We start from the raw sequence: 19,864 nt of genomic DNA, 5'->3' as shown, positions 1-19,864 counted from the left end.
TGCCTCCTGTAATCAATCAATTTTCCTGCCTCAGCCTCCCAAGTAGCTGAGATTACAGGCACCACTGCCACGCCCAGCTAATTTTTGGATTTTTAGTAGAGATGAGGTTTCACCATGCTGGCTAGGCTGGTGAACTCCTGACCTTAGGTGATCCACCTGCCTCGGCCTCCCAAAATGCTAGGATTACAAACATGAGCCACCACCCCTGCCTGTGATAATTATTTTCACGTGAATTTTAGCTTTGCCAAGACAAGTTTTTGTCTCTTTTATTCATGGATATATCTCTGGTGACTAGAAAGGGCCTGCGACATAGTAAGCAACTCAATAATATTTGTTTAATTATTTAGACGCTTATGGGGGATATACAGGAATTTAAAAACACAACATAATGTAATAGAGCATAGTATAATACAATGCTCTGTCATGATAGAGCATATTTGATAACTCTGTCATGGAGTAGGAGTTCCACCAGAATAGTGACCAGGTCTATCTTGATTCCCTGTATCCGTTAGTACAATATTGGTGCTCAGTATATATATATATTTGTGAAAAAAATTATATTAATTAATTAAAATCTAGAATACTATTATATCCTGGAACCATAAAAGCAGTGTCAGAAGGGATGCATATTGGTTTTGATTTTTTTTTTTAATGTCGGCTTGAAAACGGAGTTCAGATACATGCTATCTGGCCTTGGGTAGGTTCTTTAGTTTCCTTATCTAACAGGGCTGTTGCGGGACTCAATGAGAGACACGATGGCTGGAAGTGCACATGGGATACTGCCTGGCAGGCAGTAGGCATAAATGTGAGTGCTCCGTAACACGAAAGCATTACTAACCGCTAAAATGACAGCTGCTTGAGAGAATAATCGGTAAGTGCCACAACCAGTCTAGAAAGGGATGAAGGACGAGCTCCTCCCCACCCCTTTGGAAACTCCACTTCTGGGCCGGAGAAAGACTCGAACTCGAAAACTAAGTTTTCAGTCGCACCTGCCTCCGCCGTCGCTTCCGCCTCCGAGGGGTTCGCGGAGGCGACGTCCCAGTCAGGAGGGATGAGCGCCTGCGAGCCTCTCGGGGATCTCGGAGCCGCTCCACGGTGGTGCCTGCCACGACCTTTCACACTCCTTAGTAACCGCTACGCGGCGACTGACAGTGTTAGGCGGCAACCGGCGGCCGGGGCATCTAACTACAAGTCCCAGCAAGCTCCGCGGCCACGTCCGCTGACTACCTCGCGATAGCGAGCCCCAAACTACGGATCCCGAAAGACTCTGCGCGGCGCGTCACACCGTCAGCTTCAGCCAATCGGCTTCGGACAAGTCGTAGGGGAGGGAGACGCAGAGGTGGACAAGATGGCGGCGGCAGCTGCACAGGGCGGGAGAAGCGGTGGTAGCGGAGGCAGTAGTGGGACTGGCGGTGGTTCCAGCTGCGGGACAGGCATTGGCCGTAGTGGCTTGTTGGATAAGGTGAGGAGCCGGTTCTTGGGAACAGTCGGATCCTGGGGAGGCCTCGGAGGCGGCAAGCCCACCTTCCCATCCCCGTCTCCCTTATTTTCTACGGTCTTTTGAGGGGAGCCCTTGTGTGACCACCATGAGAACCCTACGCACGCTTGTTTGTAGCATGCCCTCATCACACTTCAAACCTGGACCCTCTCCTCTTTAGGACTTCTTCCCTTCTCGCAAATGTTCTGATCCTGGCCACTACGGGTTTTTCGGTAATTTTATTCTTCCATACTTCATCGTGTCCATCGCTTTTCTGGGGTGCTGGGTGCACTGTTGCATGTGCCCATTTCACAGACACGGAAAACCGAAGCCCAAAGATTAAAGAATTAGTATCTCCCAAACTCCCTACCACCATCACCCTTGCGTGCTGCTACAGATTCCAAAGTATTGACTCTTCCTACTGGGCTGACAAGAAGTCTTTAAGATTTTTCTTTTTTTCCTGTTTTTCCCCTGCCCTCTCCTGTGTTCCCTCCACCTCCCTGTTTGCCACCAAGTGCACTGCTGCCCGCTCACGCTAGCCCCTTGCCTGCTCTGCTCATTCATTTTTTTTTTTTTTTTTTTTTTTTTTAACTGCAGTTCTAGCAACAAGGGCTTAAAAGAAAAGAAAAAAAGGAAAACTCCCTGGGTTGGCCCTTTTTGCTCTTTGCACAGCATCTTGGAAGAAACAGTTGCATGGAGAACTTCATCCTGTTGTTGGTTTTGCCTCTAACTAGCTTTGTGACCTTGAAATATATGCTTGCTTCCTCTGTATCTGTTTCTCAGCTGCAAAGTAAGAGATTTAGCCTTAAAATGAGGGACTTAACCCTAAATTCCCTTCCAGTTCTCTCATTGTAGGGCCCTGGGCTGGTTTGATGAGAATTGTTAAGCATGGTGTCTTTAATGTAGTAAGCAGGATTTTTGACTTTAATTGAAAACAGCTTTCACACTTTCCTATGCGTAACACATGGTAGGTGCTTAAGAAATGAATACATGATTATGCTGAGGCGATCAGATCCAGATCTTTTTACTTGTCTTTTTGAGTGCCCTTGGTTTTGAAAGACATGGTTCTCACACTCTTCTCTTGTGGGAGGGGTCTAACTCCTTTGCCCAGAATGGAGCTCAGCTCACTGTAGCCTTGAACTCCTGGGCCCTGGTGATCTTCCCACCCCAGCCTCCGTAGTAGCTGGAACTACAGATGTGCACCACCACGCCTGGCTACTTTTTTTGCTTTTAACTTTTCTGTAGAGTCGGGGTCTTAACTGTGTTGCCCTGGCTGGTCTCAAATTCCTCGCCTCCAGTGATCCTCCCACCTCGGCTCCCCAAAGTGTTGGGTTACAGGCATGAGTCACCATGCACCTGGCCTCACACTCAAACGTTAAGATACAGAAATATATTCTGGAGGTTGGGATGGTAAATTGCTTCAAGACCTGTGAGAGTATGGGGGAGTTGATGGTCATTTGTGTACACAAATCCTTCTCACTGGGTAAGCACCTCACAGCGTGTGCTTACCTTCCCCACTGACTGCTCTTGCTCTTCTTTCCACTTGGATTTTCATCAGCAAACATTGAGCATGGGCATTCTACAAAGGCAGTATAGAATACTGTTATTATGGAATAGTATATGGCAACATTGTGTTATTGAAAGAACCCGATTTGGGGATCATAAGATTTCAGCTTTGAAGTATTTCTGCTACTTGCAAATGGTGTGAAGACTGGCAAGTCAATTAACCTTTCTTCATTTGGAATTTTAGGATCCCTGGCACCTATATCAGAGGATTTTGGGGAGAACCAAATAAGATAGTACACATTAATGATCTCCATTACCTGTAGTGACCAGTACAAATGTGTAATGGTGAAGGAAGAATCCTGCTGTCAGAGAGCGCTCAGAATAGCTGAACATAGGAGATGGGGTAATTAAACCTATTTAAGGAACTATATGGTATATTCAAGTGTGTACTTTTTACAGAAGTTCAAATGAGATAGAGTGATCCCTGAGATCTTATTGATAAGAGTGAGAGTCTCAAGGAAAGGCCTCATTTCTGAGAGTGGAGCTGGCACCTTATTTGGGGGGAGAAAGAAAGGAAAGACATGTCAGGAAAAAAGTCTCCTTGAATGAAGGTACACAGATGTGATGGTGCTTAATGTTTCTCAGGTATTGAGTTGACTAGAAGGCTCTCTAAAGGAACAGTAGTGACAAGTAGATAGAATCCAGTTAGGGAGGCCATGGATTGCCTGAAGTGGGTCAAGAAAGCTGTTGAAGGGTTTTGAGACTGTAAAGTGATTTTTAGGAAAGCTGATGGTTTGGAGACATAGAAAGTAGAAGCCTTCTTAATAATGCTATATACACAGTAGTGAATATATATATTGAAAAGAGACAAGTTTGAGTTGTAGTGCAGCATGTTAATTAGGTTGGTGCAAAAGTAGTTGTGGTTTTTGCCATCAAAAGTAGTGGCAGGAACCATGATAGCTTTTGCACCAACCTAATAAAAGCCACATGACCTGGGATAAGTTGTGTGATATTACTGAATTTAAATTTCCTTATGTAAATACTGTGGACATTCATACGTATTATAGGCTTGTTGTAAGGATCAAATTGTTTAGTGCTGGTAAATGCTTTTTGAGTTTTTTTGTTTTATTTTCTCTGCCCTTTTTATTTTATTATTATTATTATTATTTGTAGAGACAAGGTCTCATTATGTTGCCCAGGCTAGTCTTGAACTCCTGACCTCAAGTGATCTCCCCACCTCAGCCTCCCAAAGTACTGGGATTACATTCATGAGCCACCACACCCAGCTCTGTGTTCTGTCGTTTGGAATCTACTAGAAGTAAATGTTCTTTGTAAAGGGCAGTCTGTGGTAAAAACAGAATGACAAGGTGATGAGAACCTCAACATGAGTAGCAGAAATAGATAAAAGGTCTCACAAAAGAGTGCTTGGAAGATTTAACCAGTAAGTGGGGACAGAAGAGACAGAGTAGTCAAGAGCTGCTTGAGTGCTTTTTCTTGGAAAACTTGATTTCAGCCTTACATTGAACTGTTCCCTCTCTGAATTCCTCTAGCACTTACTCTGCACATGGGAATTATGCTGTCATTTAATATGACATACTGTTTTGTATTATTTCACCAGTTCATATTTGTCTGTTTTCCTGTGACTGCCTCTTTGTAGTGATCAACACAGATTAAGTACTTTTAGCATTGACTTTTGCGGAGAAAAAGCTTGGGATCTGCCACCTCAACCTTCAGAAACAGCTTTAGAGGATGGTGCCTCTAATTGTTTAAAGACTAAGTGTACTGTGGGAGAGAACTTGGAGAAAAAATGTTATTCTCAGTGGAGCAGAATCTGAAAGAGTAGAGAGGCTTCTGCTCTATGGGAATGAGAAGCTGTTACCTATAATAAAATTTCTTTTTTTTTTTTTTGCCTGGGCTGGAGTGCAGCGTTGCAGTCTCCCTCACTGCAACCTCTGCCTCCCAGGTTCAAGCAGTTCTCCTGCCTCAGCCTCCCGAGTAGCTGGGATTATAGGCATGTGCCACCAGGTCTGGCCAGGTTAGTCTCGAACTCCTGATGTCAGGTGATCCAACTGCCTTGGCTTCCCTAAGTGCGGGATTTACAGGCCTGCGCCACTGTACCCAACCTAATACAATTTCTTTAATTTGTTGTGTCTTGATTTGGGAGGAGAGGGTTTTTATTTTATCTCTGCAGCTGTAGTTTCACTTGCCATAAAGAAATGTAATAAAAGCTTTCCCTAAGCAGATGTGAATTTCTGCTCTTATGAAACTGACTTTAAGAACACTGCAGTTCTTGTTTCCTGATTTTAAAAATAAGTATGCAAATATAATCTTTCCGCCTCCATCACAGAATGACTTGACTTAGATCATTGCAGTACACTATTTTGCCCCAAATACATCAACGCATTTTGTTCTGCCTGGCAGTTATAAAGAAAAGCTGCTTGCTTAATTTGTTTTGGCTATTAAAGTTTATATGTGGTGTTAAACCATGCTTTCCAAAAGCTATTATCTAGACCCTTTTAGCCTTATACCTGTATTTCTGTCTCCTGGCTGGCCTGTCAGCCTGATCTTAAAGCACAGCTTTTATGTCTTAGTTGAGAACACGAGAATGGGAGCTAGGCGGGCTGTCTGGCTTTGAATTATGTGGTTCTGTCACTTACGAGATGTGTGTTCTTGGGCCAGTTAATACATCTCTTTGTATCTCCGTTTTCTCACTTGTAAAATGAGGTAATATTTACCTTAGAAGGTAGTATCTGCCACATAGTAAACACTTAACAAAATATATACAGTTGAATATTATATATATATATATATAAAACGATATATATATATATAACGATATATATATATAGTTACGTATGTATGTAGCTGGCTGTTACATATGTGTGTGTATAAATATATATATATGTGTGTGTGTGTGTGTGTGTGTGTGTGTGTGTAGCTGGCTATTCTGGGCTTCAGCTTCCTTAGGTAAATATTTTTCAGAACATGTCGTGAAATCGGTTTACATCAAACTCCTTTGAGTATTAAGTTAAATTTAACAGATTTTTGGACATTTTCTTAGGCCTGAATCAGATTCTCTGGAGTTAGGGCCTGGATACCTGCGTTTTTTCACACATCTCTATTACGTCTGCATTTTAGCAGTTACCTCCAGGTGAGGACTACTGGCTTAAATGATTTTTTTTAAGTCTCTTCTGGTTCTGACATTTTAAGGTTTTTGTTTTGTTTTCAAAAAGCTATTCTGCTTAATCAGTAGGTTTCTTTAAAATGTTTATAATGAAGAGACCTTGAAACTCATCTGATATTTCAGGCTCATTTGGTAGACATGGACACAGTTGGAGAGGGGAAGGCAAAGCAACTTGCGCAAGACCACATAGTGACTTAGTAACACAGAACCTGGCTCTTTCCTTACTCAGTACATTGCTTCCCATCAGTGTGCTAGCTAATGTAGTAGTGAGATGAGCATCTGTTGTGAGGTGGAAGACCTAGGCTATAGTCTTCCTTGGCTTTGTCACCTACCAACCATATGTTCTTAGGTATCTCCTCTTTTACTCTACTGGAAGGTATCTTAGCTTGCCACACTTCCAGGTGATATACTTGTGCCTTGTTACCTACCTCTGACAAAGAAGATGAACGGTTTTATGACATTAGTATAATTGTGTGTGTTTGTTCAATGAAACGAGGTGCTGGCCTTTTAACACTGTTTTGCAAACCGAACTTTATTAGCATCTCAAAACTCATTATTTTTTATTTCCTCAAAATGAAAAGTATGTGTATGTCAAAGTCCACTATCAAGAGAGTGAAAAAAGACAATCTACAGAATGAGAGAAAACATTTTCAAATCATGTATCTGATAAGGGTCTAGCATATAGACTATATAAACAGTTTTACAAGTCAATAATAAAAAGACAGCAACCTAGTTTTTAAAAGGGCAAAAGATGTAAATAGACATTTCTCTGTAGAAGATACATGAATAGCCTGTACCACGTGGAAAGATGTGCAACATCATCCATCATTAGAGCAGGCGTCCCCAAACTTTTTACACAGGGGGCCAGTTCACTGTCCCTCAGACCGTTGGAGGGCCGCCACATAACTGTGCTCCTCTCACTGACCGCCAATGAAAGAGGTGCCCCTTCCTGAGGTGTGGCAGGGGGCCAGATAAATGGCCTCAGGGGGCCACATGCGGCCCGGGCCATAGTTTGGGGACGCCTGCATTAGAGAAATGCAAAGTAAAACCACAAAGAGAAACCACTGACATCCACTAAGATTGTGATAATAAAGAAAAAAAAAAAGGAAAATAACTTGTTTTGGTGAGAATATGGAGAAATCAGAATCTTCATATATTACTGACAGGCATGTAAAATGTGGTGGCACTCTTGGAAACAGTTTGGCAATTCCTCAGAAAATTCAACATAAAGTTACCATATGACCCAGCAATTCCACTTCTAGGTGTATACCCAAGAGAATTGAAAATGCTTAGCCGGGCGCGGTGGCTCAACCCTGTAATCCCAGCACTTTGGGAGGCTGAGGCGGGCGGATCACGAGGTCAAGAGATCGAGACCATACTGGTCAACATGGTGAAACCCCGTCTCTACTAAAAATACTAAAAATTAGTTGGGCATGGTGGCGTGTGCCTGTAATCCCAGCTACTCAGGAGGCTGAGGCAGGAGAATTGCCTGAACCCAGGAGGCAGAGGTTGTGGTGAGCCGAGATCGCGCCATTGCACTCCAGACTGGGCAACAAGAACGAAACTCTGTCTCAAAAAAAAAAAAAAAGAAAAAAGAAAAGAAAATGCTTGTCCACAGGAAAACTTGGTACACAAATGTTCATAGCACAGTTATCTTAATGGCCTAAATGTAGAAATAACCAAAATGTCTGTCAGCTGATGAATGAATAAATAAAATGTGATATATCTATACAATGGAATATAAGTCGGCCATTAGAGAGAATGAAGTATTGATACATACTACAATAGGGATGAATCTTGAAAATGTGCTAAGTGAAAGAAGCCAATCACAAAAGGCCATATATGGTATGACTGCATAAAATGTCTAGCATAGGCAAATCCGTAGAGACAGAAAGCAGATTATTAGCTGCCAGGGGTTAGGGATAGGAATAAGATGTAACTGCTAATGGGTATGGAGTTTCTTTTTGAGGGTATGCATATATTCTAGAATTAGATAGTGGTGACGGTTGTATAACCTTGTGAGTATACTAAGAACCACTGAATTGACATATTTTTAAGTAGTGAATTTTATGGTGTGTGAATTATATTGAAATTTTAGAAACTTACTTTTGTCTTTCCATTCATAGAGTAACCCTTAAAGTTTCAAATTATGTTTTTTTAAAGTGTATATTGTGTTACACAGTGGTATCACAGATACTGATTAATACTTTTACTTTAATTACTAATTAAAAGACTCACTAAAAAAATAGAAAGAGAAAAATCGGGCCCAGGTCCCTTTTTCAGCTGTTGCCAGCAGTGTTTCTCTGCTCTGATCTCCATCTTATCAAACTTGTTTTTTTTTTTTTTTTTTTTTTTGAGATAGAGTTTTGCTCTTATTGCCCAGGGTGCCAGGGTGGAGTGCAATGGCGTGATCTCGGCTCACCACAACCTCCGCCTCCCAGGTTCAAGCAATTCTCCTGCCTCAGCCTCCTGAGTAGCTGGTATTACAGGCATGCACCACCACGCCTGGCTAATTTTGTATTTGCAGTAGAAATGGGGTTTCTCCGTGTTGGTCAGACTGGTCTCGAACTCCCAACCTCAGATGATCCACCCACCTTGGCCTCCCAAAGTTCTGGGACTATAGGCGTAAACCACCGTGCCCAGCCTTTATCAAATTTCAGTGGTAGTTTTTTATATTGTGTAGCCTTTCAGTAGCATTTGACTTATTGGTCACTTCTTTCTTCTTGAAATATTTTCTTTATTTGGCTTCTAGGACACCACTTGTCCCCAGTTTTCCTCCTTGTTCAACTAGTCTCTATTGTCTTCATTGTTCTTTTGTCTTCCTGACCTGTATAAATATTGCCAATCCCTGAGCTCTTATCCCGGGCCCTTTCCTCTGTCTATGCTAATCCTAAGGTGAGGTGATACCCAATGTCATGGCTTAAATAACATGTAAAAGTTGCTGATTTTGACATTTATATTCTTAACCTGGACCTCGCCTATAAGCCCCAGACTTTTATGTCCAACTGCCTACTTGTCATCTAATACATATATCAGGCATGAATAGCTGGAGCCAATCTCTTGATTTCTGCTTACCCCTCAAAGTGTTTCTCTCCCATTCTTCCTCATTTCAGTTTGACGCTTCCATTCATCTGATTTATTGAGACAAAAACCTGAGAGTTACCCTTGATTCTTCCTTTGGCCTCTTATTTCATATTCATTCCATCATTGTATTTTCCTGGCTGTACATCCAGAATCTGACCACTCTTACCTAGACAGCTGTAGTAGTACCCCTTTCAACTGGTCTTCCAGGTTCTGTGCTTGGCTTCCTTACATTTTGTTCTCCACACAGCAGCCAGACTGGTCTTTTAAAACATAGATCACCCACTCTTTTGCTGAAATCTCTCTAGTAACTTCCCATCTCAGCTCAAATCCAAATCCCTAATTGTGGCCTAAATTTTGTAGCCCCTAAATGTTCTTGATCCTGCCTGTTTCTGTCACCCTTACCTGTCAGTTTCTGTTTCAGTCATTATACTCTGGAAACCCTGCTTTTCTGCTGTTCCTTAAACAAGTTATTAAACTTGGGGGCTTTTGGTGTTCTGTTTTTCTGTTTTCACTGGGACGCTCCCTATTTTCTCATGGGTTACTCCTTTATTCAACTCTGCTCAGATGTTAACTGTTTTCCCTCAGTGTTTTTTAGTCTTCTTAAAAAACTCTGTTGCATTTTCTGTATAATATTTTTTACAACCTGGACTTCCATGCTTATTTATTTACTTATTCTTTATCTCCCATAAAAGAAGAAGCTCCTTGAGTGCAGAATTTATCTTGTTTATGACCATATCCCTAGTGGCTACAACAGTGCTTGGCACATAGCAAGCACCCACTCAATATTAATTTAAATAAAATAAAGAATTGCAATTGCCAAAAGGTTCTGTTTTAATTTTTTTTTTTTTTTTTTTTTTTGAGGCAGAGTCTTGTTCTGTTGCCAGGCACCAGGCTGGAGTGCAGTGGCGGGATCTCGGCTTGCTACCACCTCCGCCTCCCGGGTTCAAGCAATTCTCCTGCTTCAGCCTCCCAAGTAGCTGGGACTATAGGCGCACACCACCATGCCCAGCTAATTTTTGTAATTTTTAGTAAAGACAGGGTTTCACCATGTTGGCCACGATGGTCTTGATCTCTTGACCTCGTGATCTGCCTACCTCGGCCTCCCAAAGCACTGGGATTACAGGCGTGAGCCACTGAGCTCTGCCCCGTGTTTTAAAATACTTTTTTTTTTTCTTTTAAAAGATTGTCTAACACTGGAATGAATTGCTATTGAGAGACTTGGCAGTTTCCTTAAAAAGAAAAAAAAAAAAACAACAAAAAACGAAAAGTCATGTAACAGTTAATGCTTTTCCAGGCAGTAGGAAATGGATTTCAGATGAAACAGCTGTATAGTCCTATCCCTGAATTTGCACTCAGCTGGATTTTTTGGAACTGATTGCATATAATTCTTAAATGGAGTATGTGAACTACCACATCTCTAGAATAAGGACTCATTTCACATCTGTATCAGTGTAGTACATTCCCAGCCAGTCTTCGTACCTTGACAACATCCCTCTCTCTGTCATCCCTCCCCAGTCGGTTTTGCTGCAGATTGATTTTCCTGAGGTTAGGTAACAATTTATCCAAAATCTTTCTGCAGATCCTTAAACCTGTAATGTGCCCTTACTCCTCTATTTCTTACCATTTTAGCACTTAGCATAGGATTTTCCTTAACTACATTGTAAAGACCATTTTATTTTGTATATCTAATTTCTTCTCTATCCATTGCAAAGTTAAAATATTTATACTGGATGATTATGCCAACAATTCAGTTAGACTTTAGAAGATGTTAGTTGCTAGTATTGAAAGGATTGTTGACTGTATTTGGGTTTGCTGGGAGAAAAAATGCTTCATTGTTGGAGCATTGTTGATTAATATTTGAATCAAGTTGTTTTAACTGAGCTGTTTTCAGCCTTAGAGCTCATACTCACTGGGTTCAGTGGTGGGATGTTTAAGTCTTGGATCTACTGACTGGCCTGGCCCTCAAAGAACTGCAGTCATGTAGGCTTCTCTATTCTTGGACAAGGTTGATTTAGAAGCAGCCCTGTCACTGCTAAGTACAGTTTGGTGGAGTAGAGAAGGCAGTGTAGAACCTAAGAATCAGTTTCTCTGGGGCTGTCACTAATGTGCATGCTCATAATTTAATCAACACATGGTAATTTCCTTCTAACTCCAGTGATGAATGCAGTCAGTAATAAGCACTGTTAAGCCAGTAATTTTCTTTGCAGTATATCTTGGCCATTTTTATAAAAAGCAGATTGAAATTGATGCTTCAGTATGTTGCTAAGAGCATAATCTCTTTGAGATATCGTGTTTTTGCTGAATTGGGATCTAAATTAGATGACAGTGCACATTCTTCAGATAGACCTCATTTTCTCCCCAAACTGAACATTTTCTTTTCTTGCTAAATGTGTGTGTGTGTGTGTGTGTTGGGAGGGTATGGGTACATATATATTTCCAACTGAAATTGTAATCTCAGCTTCTGAGTTTGCCATCAGTTTTTTATTACCTCCTTATTTTAGTTTAGAACTCCACATATGCAAATGGGTGTTTATCCTCTTCCCTCCTGTATTCCTTCTCTTGGAAAATGACATGATGGCTCAAGTAAGTCATCCAAGCCCTAATTCTAGCAGGTAGTCATCTCTCTCTCTCTGTCTCTTCTCTTTCATGTTTCTTATAACTCGTCTGTTACTAAGTCTTGCCAATTCTACCTCAAAAATACTCCCTTTCAATCCCCCTCTGCTGCTTTATTGAGCGATGAGGCTCTGCACTTACATCAGGCTCCATCTGCATCTCTATCTTCAGTGTTACTCCCCTCCAGATCATCTGCCGGGTTGCCACTAAAGTGACTTAAAACAAAACAAAAATTTGATTGTTATTCTCCTGCTTAAAATACTCTCCATTGCCTGCTTCAGAATAAAAATCAAGTTCTTTAGTCTAATAACTAGGAAATGGTTTCTCTCGGATGCCTCATCTCCTTCTACTTTCCCCCATTGCAGCTTCTGTCTACTAAACTGGGATAAAGGAGAGAAAAAGTTTATTTTTCTTAGAGGATGTCAGTTCCGTCTAATTCAGAACAGGGTCACCATTGACACCACTCTCATCCCTGGTAATTCTTCATCTCTCTAGTGTGAATTGAGAGATCCCTTGAGTCTTATTGTCAGGCTAAGGAAGTTTATGAAGCAATTCACTGATTTCTTTTATATCACTGCATAACTTCTGTTTTTAGTGATTAATAACTTCTGTTATTAAAATTGAAGGTATTCATGTTGTTGTGTCATACTCAAAGCAATTTTGTTTTACTGGACATAGCCTAATGACCAAGGATTTTGTCCTTTTGTTTTTTTTTTTTTTTTGAGATGGAGTCTCACTCTGTTGTCCTGGCTGGAGTGCAGTGGCACAATCATGGCTCACTGCAGCCTGGACCTCCTGGGCTCAAGCCATCCTTCTGCCTCAGTCTCCCAAGTAGTTGGGACTCTAGATGGGCACTACCACGCCCAGCTAATTGTTTATACTAAATTTTTTTGTAGAGATGGGATCTTGCTATGTTGCCCAGGCTGGTCTCACACGCCTGAATTCAAGCGGTCCTTCCATTTTCGCCTCCCAAAGTGCTGAAGTTATAAGCATGAGCCACTGTGCCTGGCCTATTTTGTCCTTTTTTTGATCCCAGCCTGTCTCTTTAAGTCTGGTGATACATGGGGAACAGAAGGCTGTATTCCCCCAAATGACTTAATTTGGAAAATAACTTCCTACACTGACTACATAGCCTTCAAACCTGAGTTGTGTTTAATATCCTTCCTAAGCACTTACGGCATTCATGGTGCCATACCTGCAGTGAAATGTGTTTGTAGAACTTTTTATTGTTCGAATGTGCAGTGGCGAAACATAACTGAAATGAGTCTTTGTAATGTTCTATTAAAGCCATCAAATGCCTGTTTTCTTTGAACTAGTTAGCCAGCCAGCTCTGGCATCAGGTACGTTAGTTTGATAAAAGTTGTCTTTATCTTGGCCGAGTGTGGTGGCACTTTGGAGGCTGAGGTAGGTGGATCACTTGAGGCCATGAGTTCGAGACCAGCCTGGCCAACATCGTGAAACCCCAACTCTATTAAAAAATACAAAAATTAGCCAGGTGTGATGACACATGCCTATAATCCCAGCTACTCAGGAGGCTGAGGCATGAGAATTTCTTGAACCCAGGAGGTGGAGGTTGCAGTGAGTCAAGATCGCACCACTGCACTCCACCAGCATGGGCAACAGAGCAAGACTCTTGTCTCAAAAAAAAAACAAAAACAAAAAACAGTTGTCTTTATCTCTTCAGTGGGTGGTGTAGGGGACTAATTTCTTTAAAATAGTACTTTTGAGCTCTGTTTTCAGCCAAATTGCAGTGGGTTTTAAATTGAGGGGGAGGTTCAACATTTTTGATATCCTGTGGGTTTTGTGGTCCTATTCAAGATTTATATATATATACATGGTTTCTTAAATGTTATTAACTAGAGCTTGTTAGGCATCAAGATAAATTTTATAGCTGTCACTTCAGGATCTCTTTGCTTCCTGTTCTTTTGTGTTTCTGATGGCTAATAATTCCTTTCCTTGCACTTCATGGGAAGGAAGTGTAGAATAGTGAGAGAGTATAAGTTTTGAAGTCATAAAAACCTGATTGAGTCCTGGCTTTACCACTTTCTACCTTTCACCTTTGGCAAGATTTTAAACCCCTAGTGTTATCTGTAAAAGGAGGATTTTACCTTGTAGGGTTATTGTAGGGATTATGCACATGTTAGGCATTCAGGAAATGGTGACTATGTTTATACCTTCCGTCTGCCCTCCATCCATTGAAGAAATTCTGTGAATAAGAACCAAGGGAGATCATTCTGACTGTGTCTACGTTTGCTAAACTTAAACTGGAGAGTAACATTTTAGAAATCTCTTTCTTCCCTTTTTTTCTTTATAAGGCTTTAGACATTAAAAAAAAAAAAAAAAGCTATTGACAGTATATTGTATTCCAGTCTCCGAGAATACAAAAGTGTGTAGTCCCTGTTACCTAATGAGGGAGATAATACATACAGTCAGGTAACCATGATGCAGTGTATTGTATAGTTTTATATAATTAATAGCGACAGCAATAGCTAATTTTTATTAAGTGCTTGCTAGGTACCAGGCACTGTGCACTGTGCTGTGTTTTGTAATTATACTACTTACTTCTCATACCTACCTGTGAAATAGGCACTTTCGCCATCTTCATTTTACAATTGAGCAAACTAATAAAGCTTTAGAGAGATTTAAATTCTTTGCCCAATGCCTTCCAGTATTAAGTGGAAAAGTGAGCATAGGAATACAAGTAGCCTGATTCCATTCTTCCTTGGATAATAACAACTCACCTTGTTGGCTAAGGAAAAAAAGAATTTACCTGTATACATTTGTATTTAGTCTAAATTAAGTCAGCTTGGTTTTTTGTGTTTTTTGTTTTTGAGACAGGGTCTTCCTCTGTCACCCAGGCTAGAGTGCAATGGGGCCATCTTGGCTCTCTGCAACCTTCACCTCCCAGGTTCAAGCGATTCTCCTGCCTAGCTAGGATTACAGGTGTGCACCACCACACCTGGCTAAGTTTTGTACTTTTAGTAGAGACGGGGTTTCACAATGTTGGCCAGGCTGGTCTGGAACTCCTGACCTCAAATGATCCGCCCGCCTCCACCTCCCAAAGTGCTGGGGTTATAGGTGTGAGCCACCACGCCTGGCCAAAATCCAGTCAGCTTGTGATTTGAGGTACAGTACACCTTTGAGAATAAGGCCACAGTCTGCCTTGGGATTGAATTCAGGGATTAAGGCAAGTAAAAATAAGTTTATGTCACTGTTAGGTTTTTTTGTTTGTTTGTTTGTTTGTTTGTTTTTTGAGATGGAGTCTCGCACTGTTGCCCGGGCTGGAGTGCAATGGCATGATCTTGGCTCCCTGCAACCTCTGCCTCCCGGGTTTAGTCAATTTTCTTGCCTCAGCTGGAATTACAGGTACACACCACCGTACCTGGCTAATTTTTTGTATTTTTAGTAGAGAAGGGATTTCACTACGTTGGCCAGATTGGTTTTGAGTTCCTGACCTCGTTTTGTGATCCACCCGCCTCGGCCTCCCAAAGTGCTGGAATGGCAGGCATGAGCCACCGCACGTGACCAGAAGAGACAGTTTGATAATGAGCCATGTATTTGTCATGGAGCCCTAAAGAATTTTGTTGATTTGTCATTTACTAGATGGATGGCACTTAACATCTTTGAACTCTAGTTTTCTAATCTGAAGGACATTGGTTTCTGGATTGAGGGTCTGCTTAGTGCTGCAAGAAAAAGATGAGTGTCGACAGTTTTACAGTGAGTGAAAATTGACCTGTGTAAGGGATATCATCTTGAAATTTTAGATACTGGCAACATACAGAAAAAGTTTCTCTAGATTTCCAGAAGGAACGGTGTTCAACATAAATCACATCACTTATACAAACAGTTGAGGCAAAGTGAGCCACTCTTATCACTGAGGGAATGTATTCATATCAGTGTAGGGAACTGTTTATCAGCCAGTTGTCAGATGCCTGCCAAGGGCCAACCTTGCAAACAAGCCTTGCTAAAGATGGCAGTCTCAGACCCAGGTTCACTTATTTCTACACACTGCCCTTCTTTGTAATTTATCCTGTGAGATCCCACATAGAAGAAACTAACCTATGCTTTCTCTTTTTATTATTACAAAAGGAAAGCAATTTTGCGCTTAGTGTTGAGGAAGACAAAAATGAGGCCAAAAAAAAGACAGCTTCTAAAATACCAGGTAGTAGCAGAGAGAACATGAGGAGTAGCATACATTTTAGTTGATGAGCAGTTTTTGAGCATGATGAGAAGTAAAAATCAGAAAAATAAGCACCTAATAGCAACTCCCCTTTTTCCAAATGGTTCTCTGTACTGTATTGGAGATACTGCTTGCTTTGAAATGGGCTGCGTTACTATGAAGTCACCTTTCTCGTGAATTCATATAATTCACTGGAAATGTTTCTGTTCCACTTACTGAAGATTGCTTCTAAGTACCAGGCAGTGAAGTTAGAGCTGAGGCTATTTCAATACATTGTAATGGCTGCTTCTGCATTTTATTTCTCTAAATTGCTAAGACGTTATCCTCTGTCTTATAAAGGCAAGTTTCTTTTCTGTGATGTAGTGCAGGCAGTGAAGTGTGGCTAGGTCTCTGAGAATATGATTTTTTTGTTTTTGAATGACCCATAATTTTTAAATGACTTTATTTCACAAATAGTTCAAATTCTATTGTGAGTTTAGCTCCACAAGTTGGTTCTTTTGTTTGTCTTCAAAGTGAGATTTACTTGACAGTGTAAATAAGCTATCTAGCTGGAAAGCCTGCTAATTTCTTTTTGTTCAGTTTGTATCTTTAAAATAAGATGTCATGTTTGATTTGTAGGCTGGCAGTCTATGGCAGTCAATATTACAGCATGCTGCCATGAGTAATTTTCTCAAAAATTTTTGCTTTGATAAGGCACAAAACGGAAAAAAACTTGATTGACTTTTAATCACTTTACGGCAATTTTTAGCTTATGTTATTTCTCCCAACAAACTTCACAAAACAGGTTATCTCTTTTATATTATAATATATAGAACCACAGTAAAAAAAAAAAAAAAATTAAGGTTGATGAATTATATGTCTATAGTTGTTTAAAATCTTTACAATTATTTTTTTTATCCCATATCTCTCTTTTATTATTTCTATTTATTTATTTATTTATTTTTAGAGACATGTTTTCACTATATTGCCCAGGCTGGACTCGAACTCCTGGGCTCAAGCTATTCTCCGACCTCAGCCTCCCAAGTATCTGGGACAGGAGGTACTCACCACTGCCATCTCTTTATTTCTTATAGGCAGTATCTCTGTACTTGTGTTCAATTAGAAAGATAAATATGGCATTCCCTGTCTTTCAGTAAAGTAATCCATTCTTAATCCAAATGAATTTTGGATTGCTAGCTGGTTTGTAATCTTTATGGAATATAATATTTGTTCACTTGATCTAAAAAATTAAGAGTTGGCCATTAATGATCTACAAAAAACAGGTTTATCAGATTATTTGTAGCATCCTGTTCCTCTAAAGCTACATTCACTTAAATACTTGGATTTGAGAAAATTTTTTGCTGTGTAATGCATTCACATGGTTAAAGTGTTTTAGAGGTACACATAGAGAAGTCTTACTCCTCCCCATATTTCTCTACCCTGATAAGATATCTGGATGTACTGTAGTTTGTTTAACCAATCCCCTTATAAATGAGCACTTGAGTTACTTCCAGCTTTTCACTGTTACAAACAATGCTGCAATACCTAGGCTTGTATATCATTTCACATGTATTCAGTTACAGAAAAATTCCCGTAAGTGGGAAGTTGAATTCAGGGTGCTAAATTCCGTTTGTAGGTGCTATAACATTTTGAACTTTTATATGAGCAGTGAGTAAGAATTATTTGCCTCTGAATAGCAGTGTTTGGGAAACTTTCTAAACCTCTGTAGATAAGGGAAATAGAAGCAGAGTTTGTCCACACAGTTCCTGATGGGACTGGGTCTGAGACTGGGTTTGTAATTGAAAATTTAGCATTGTTTCCAACAGGCTATACTGGAATTGTTATCTTAAAGGTTAAGACATGCTGGTAAAATAATAAAAGTTGTTAGCTGACAAAGTGATATTAAAGGAGATCCTCCCCATTTTGTTAGTGTCTGTAAATTCATGTATCTGTATTTTCTAAAGAATGAACAAATAGAGTAATTTTTATACTCACATTTGGGTAAAATGAAGGTGAGATATGCAGGTTTACATCTACAGTCTCTGCAGCCCATATTCGTCTTCTGGTTCTGGACTTGTTTTTGTATTCTTTGTATGGAGACTGGCAACCTCAATATCACGAGTACTACCTGATTCTAGTGACCTAGTCTCCTTCAACCTGATTTTTAATTGTTTGGTCTTTTTTTTTTTAACTGCTTCTTGCAGGGCTACTCCATAGGAGTGTGCCCAGAATAGCTAGTTTTGTCTTTTAGTTCTGCAACATCAGAAGACAGAGAGTAAGTATTATGTATGCATGAGGGATGCTCTTAAGAAAGCGGTTCGTGTACTTTTGTTAAGATGCCAGATTTCTAGATGCACAAATTTTCTGTTTGTTTTACAGTGGAAGATAGACGATAAGCCTGTAAAAATTGACAAGTGGGATGGATCAGCCGTGAAAAACTCTTTGGATGACTCTGCCAAAAAGGTACTTCCTTGAGGAGGGGTTGGTTAGTATATACAACCCCCTATACAACTGATGGCCATCTCTCCTGGAATATCTTTTCCTTTTGTAACTTGGAGTGAAGTTTTCAGTGTTAGAAATTGAGTCAGAAAGCCATTTCTAAAATTTCTCACAGAAAAAGTCAGAGGAAATGTGTCGAAATAAAAATGTTGGCTCTCTCAAGAAAGCTTGTAAGTTTTTGTTCCTGCGATTCATTAGCCTAGAAGAGAAGAAGCCTTGAGAGAAGATAGACATTCATACATGATTAGTCATCTCTCCATTATAAAAGGAAAAGAACGTTTTCGCTATGGGAAAAGTTGAGGAGTTTAAAGTTTTTATATGAGGGGTTGATGAACTTTTTCTCTTGATCTTTAAAGAAGGCTTGAGTCTTATTCATATGATTCTTTTATCATGGAAATCAAGAATAAAAGCAACTGGGAAGGAAGTAGTCCTATTAGCCTGATTCCTTCTTTTTCTTGCTAGGTACTTCTGGAAAAATACAAATATGTGGAGAATTTTGGTCTAATTGACGGTCGTCTCACCATCTGTACAATCTCCTGTTTCTTTGCCATAGTGGCTTTGATTTGGGATTATATGCACCCCTTTCCAGAGTCCAAACCCGTTTTGGCTTTGTGCGTCATATCATATCCTTTATTTACGCTCAGGTTTGTTTCCAAGTGACCATTTAAAAAAATCTGCTGATACTTCTTCCTACAAAAAACAAAACATATCTGGGCTTGCTAATGTTAGAATTTAACATTATGAGCTGTGATGTTTATATGGTAAATATCTATCAGTTTATATAGTAACTGTCATTGATATTTTATGTTTAGTATGGTTATTTTATCATAATTCATTTTTGTTATTAATGTAGACATCATTATCCTAATATGAGCACTTAATAGCACAACACATAGTAACAGTGAACCCAGCTCTTCTCATTTCTAGCCCAGAACTTTTCCCACTAGACCTGGCTGCTTCCAGCCACTCATTCTAGGATATTTTAAGTGTGGTTTGTATTACAGTGAAATTAAGAACTTATTCTGGAGCTAGAGAATGTGGGTTTGAGATCCAAGGTATTTGTGATCTTGTGCTAATGAAAATTTACTTATTTTTGGATTATTTGAATACCACTCATTTATCAATATGAGTAGCATTCAGAATTATCATAAAGATTAAATGAGAGATTTTATATTATATTTGATATATAATCGTTTTCCTTTCCCCTCATTTTTATGATAAATGTAAGATTGTGGTTGTTGCCTACACAGCTTGATTTTTTTCTCAAGAAGCTGAATATAAAGAACTTAATTATATATCACTGTTAAAACAGATAATTTTGGCAGGCAATTTACTTTTCCTT

At 40.0% G+C, this 19,864-nt stretch overlaps 2 protein-coding genes across 2 annotated transcripts in view; one reads left to right on the top strand and one right to left on the bottom strand.

The window, feature by feature from the left end:
• Nucleotides 1-1,142, bottom strand: part of XRRA1 (X-ray radiation resistance associated 1) — a 101,896-nt gene extending 100,754 nt beyond the window's left edge. The window contains exon 1 of the mRNA XM_003923469.4: nucleotides 990-1,142. The gene's annotated coding sequence lies outside the window, so the exon portion shown is untranslated. The remainder of the gene's footprint in view (nucleotides 1-989) is intronic.
• A 167-nt stretch (nucleotides 1,143-1,309) lies between these two features.
• SPCS2 (signal peptidase complex subunit 2) overlaps nucleotides 1,310-19,864 on the top strand; it is a 29,737-nt gene continuing 11,182 nt past the window's right edge. The window contains exons 1-3 of the mRNA XM_003923471.4: nucleotides 1,310-1,462; nucleotides 18,403-18,486; nucleotides 18,985-19,145. Of these exons, the coding sequence (XP_003923520.1) occupies nucleotides 1,349-1,462; nucleotides 18,403-18,486; nucleotides 18,985-19,145 (359 nt within the window). The 5' untranslated portion in view covers nucleotides 1,310-1,348. The remainder of the gene's footprint in view (nucleotides 1,463-18,402; nucleotides 18,487-18,984; nucleotides 19,146-19,864) is intronic.

The sequence above is a fragment of the Saimiri boliviensis genome, chromosome 6 (assembly GCF_048565385.1).
Source record: "Saimiri boliviensis isolate mSaiBol1 chromosome 6, mSaiBol1.pri, whole genome shotgun sequence".
In the NCBI taxonomy this organism is placed as follows: Eukaryota; Metazoa; Chordata; class Mammalia; order Primates; family Cebidae; genus Saimiri; species Saimiri boliviensis.
This window is presented reverse-complemented; position numbering and strand designations above follow the sequence as displayed.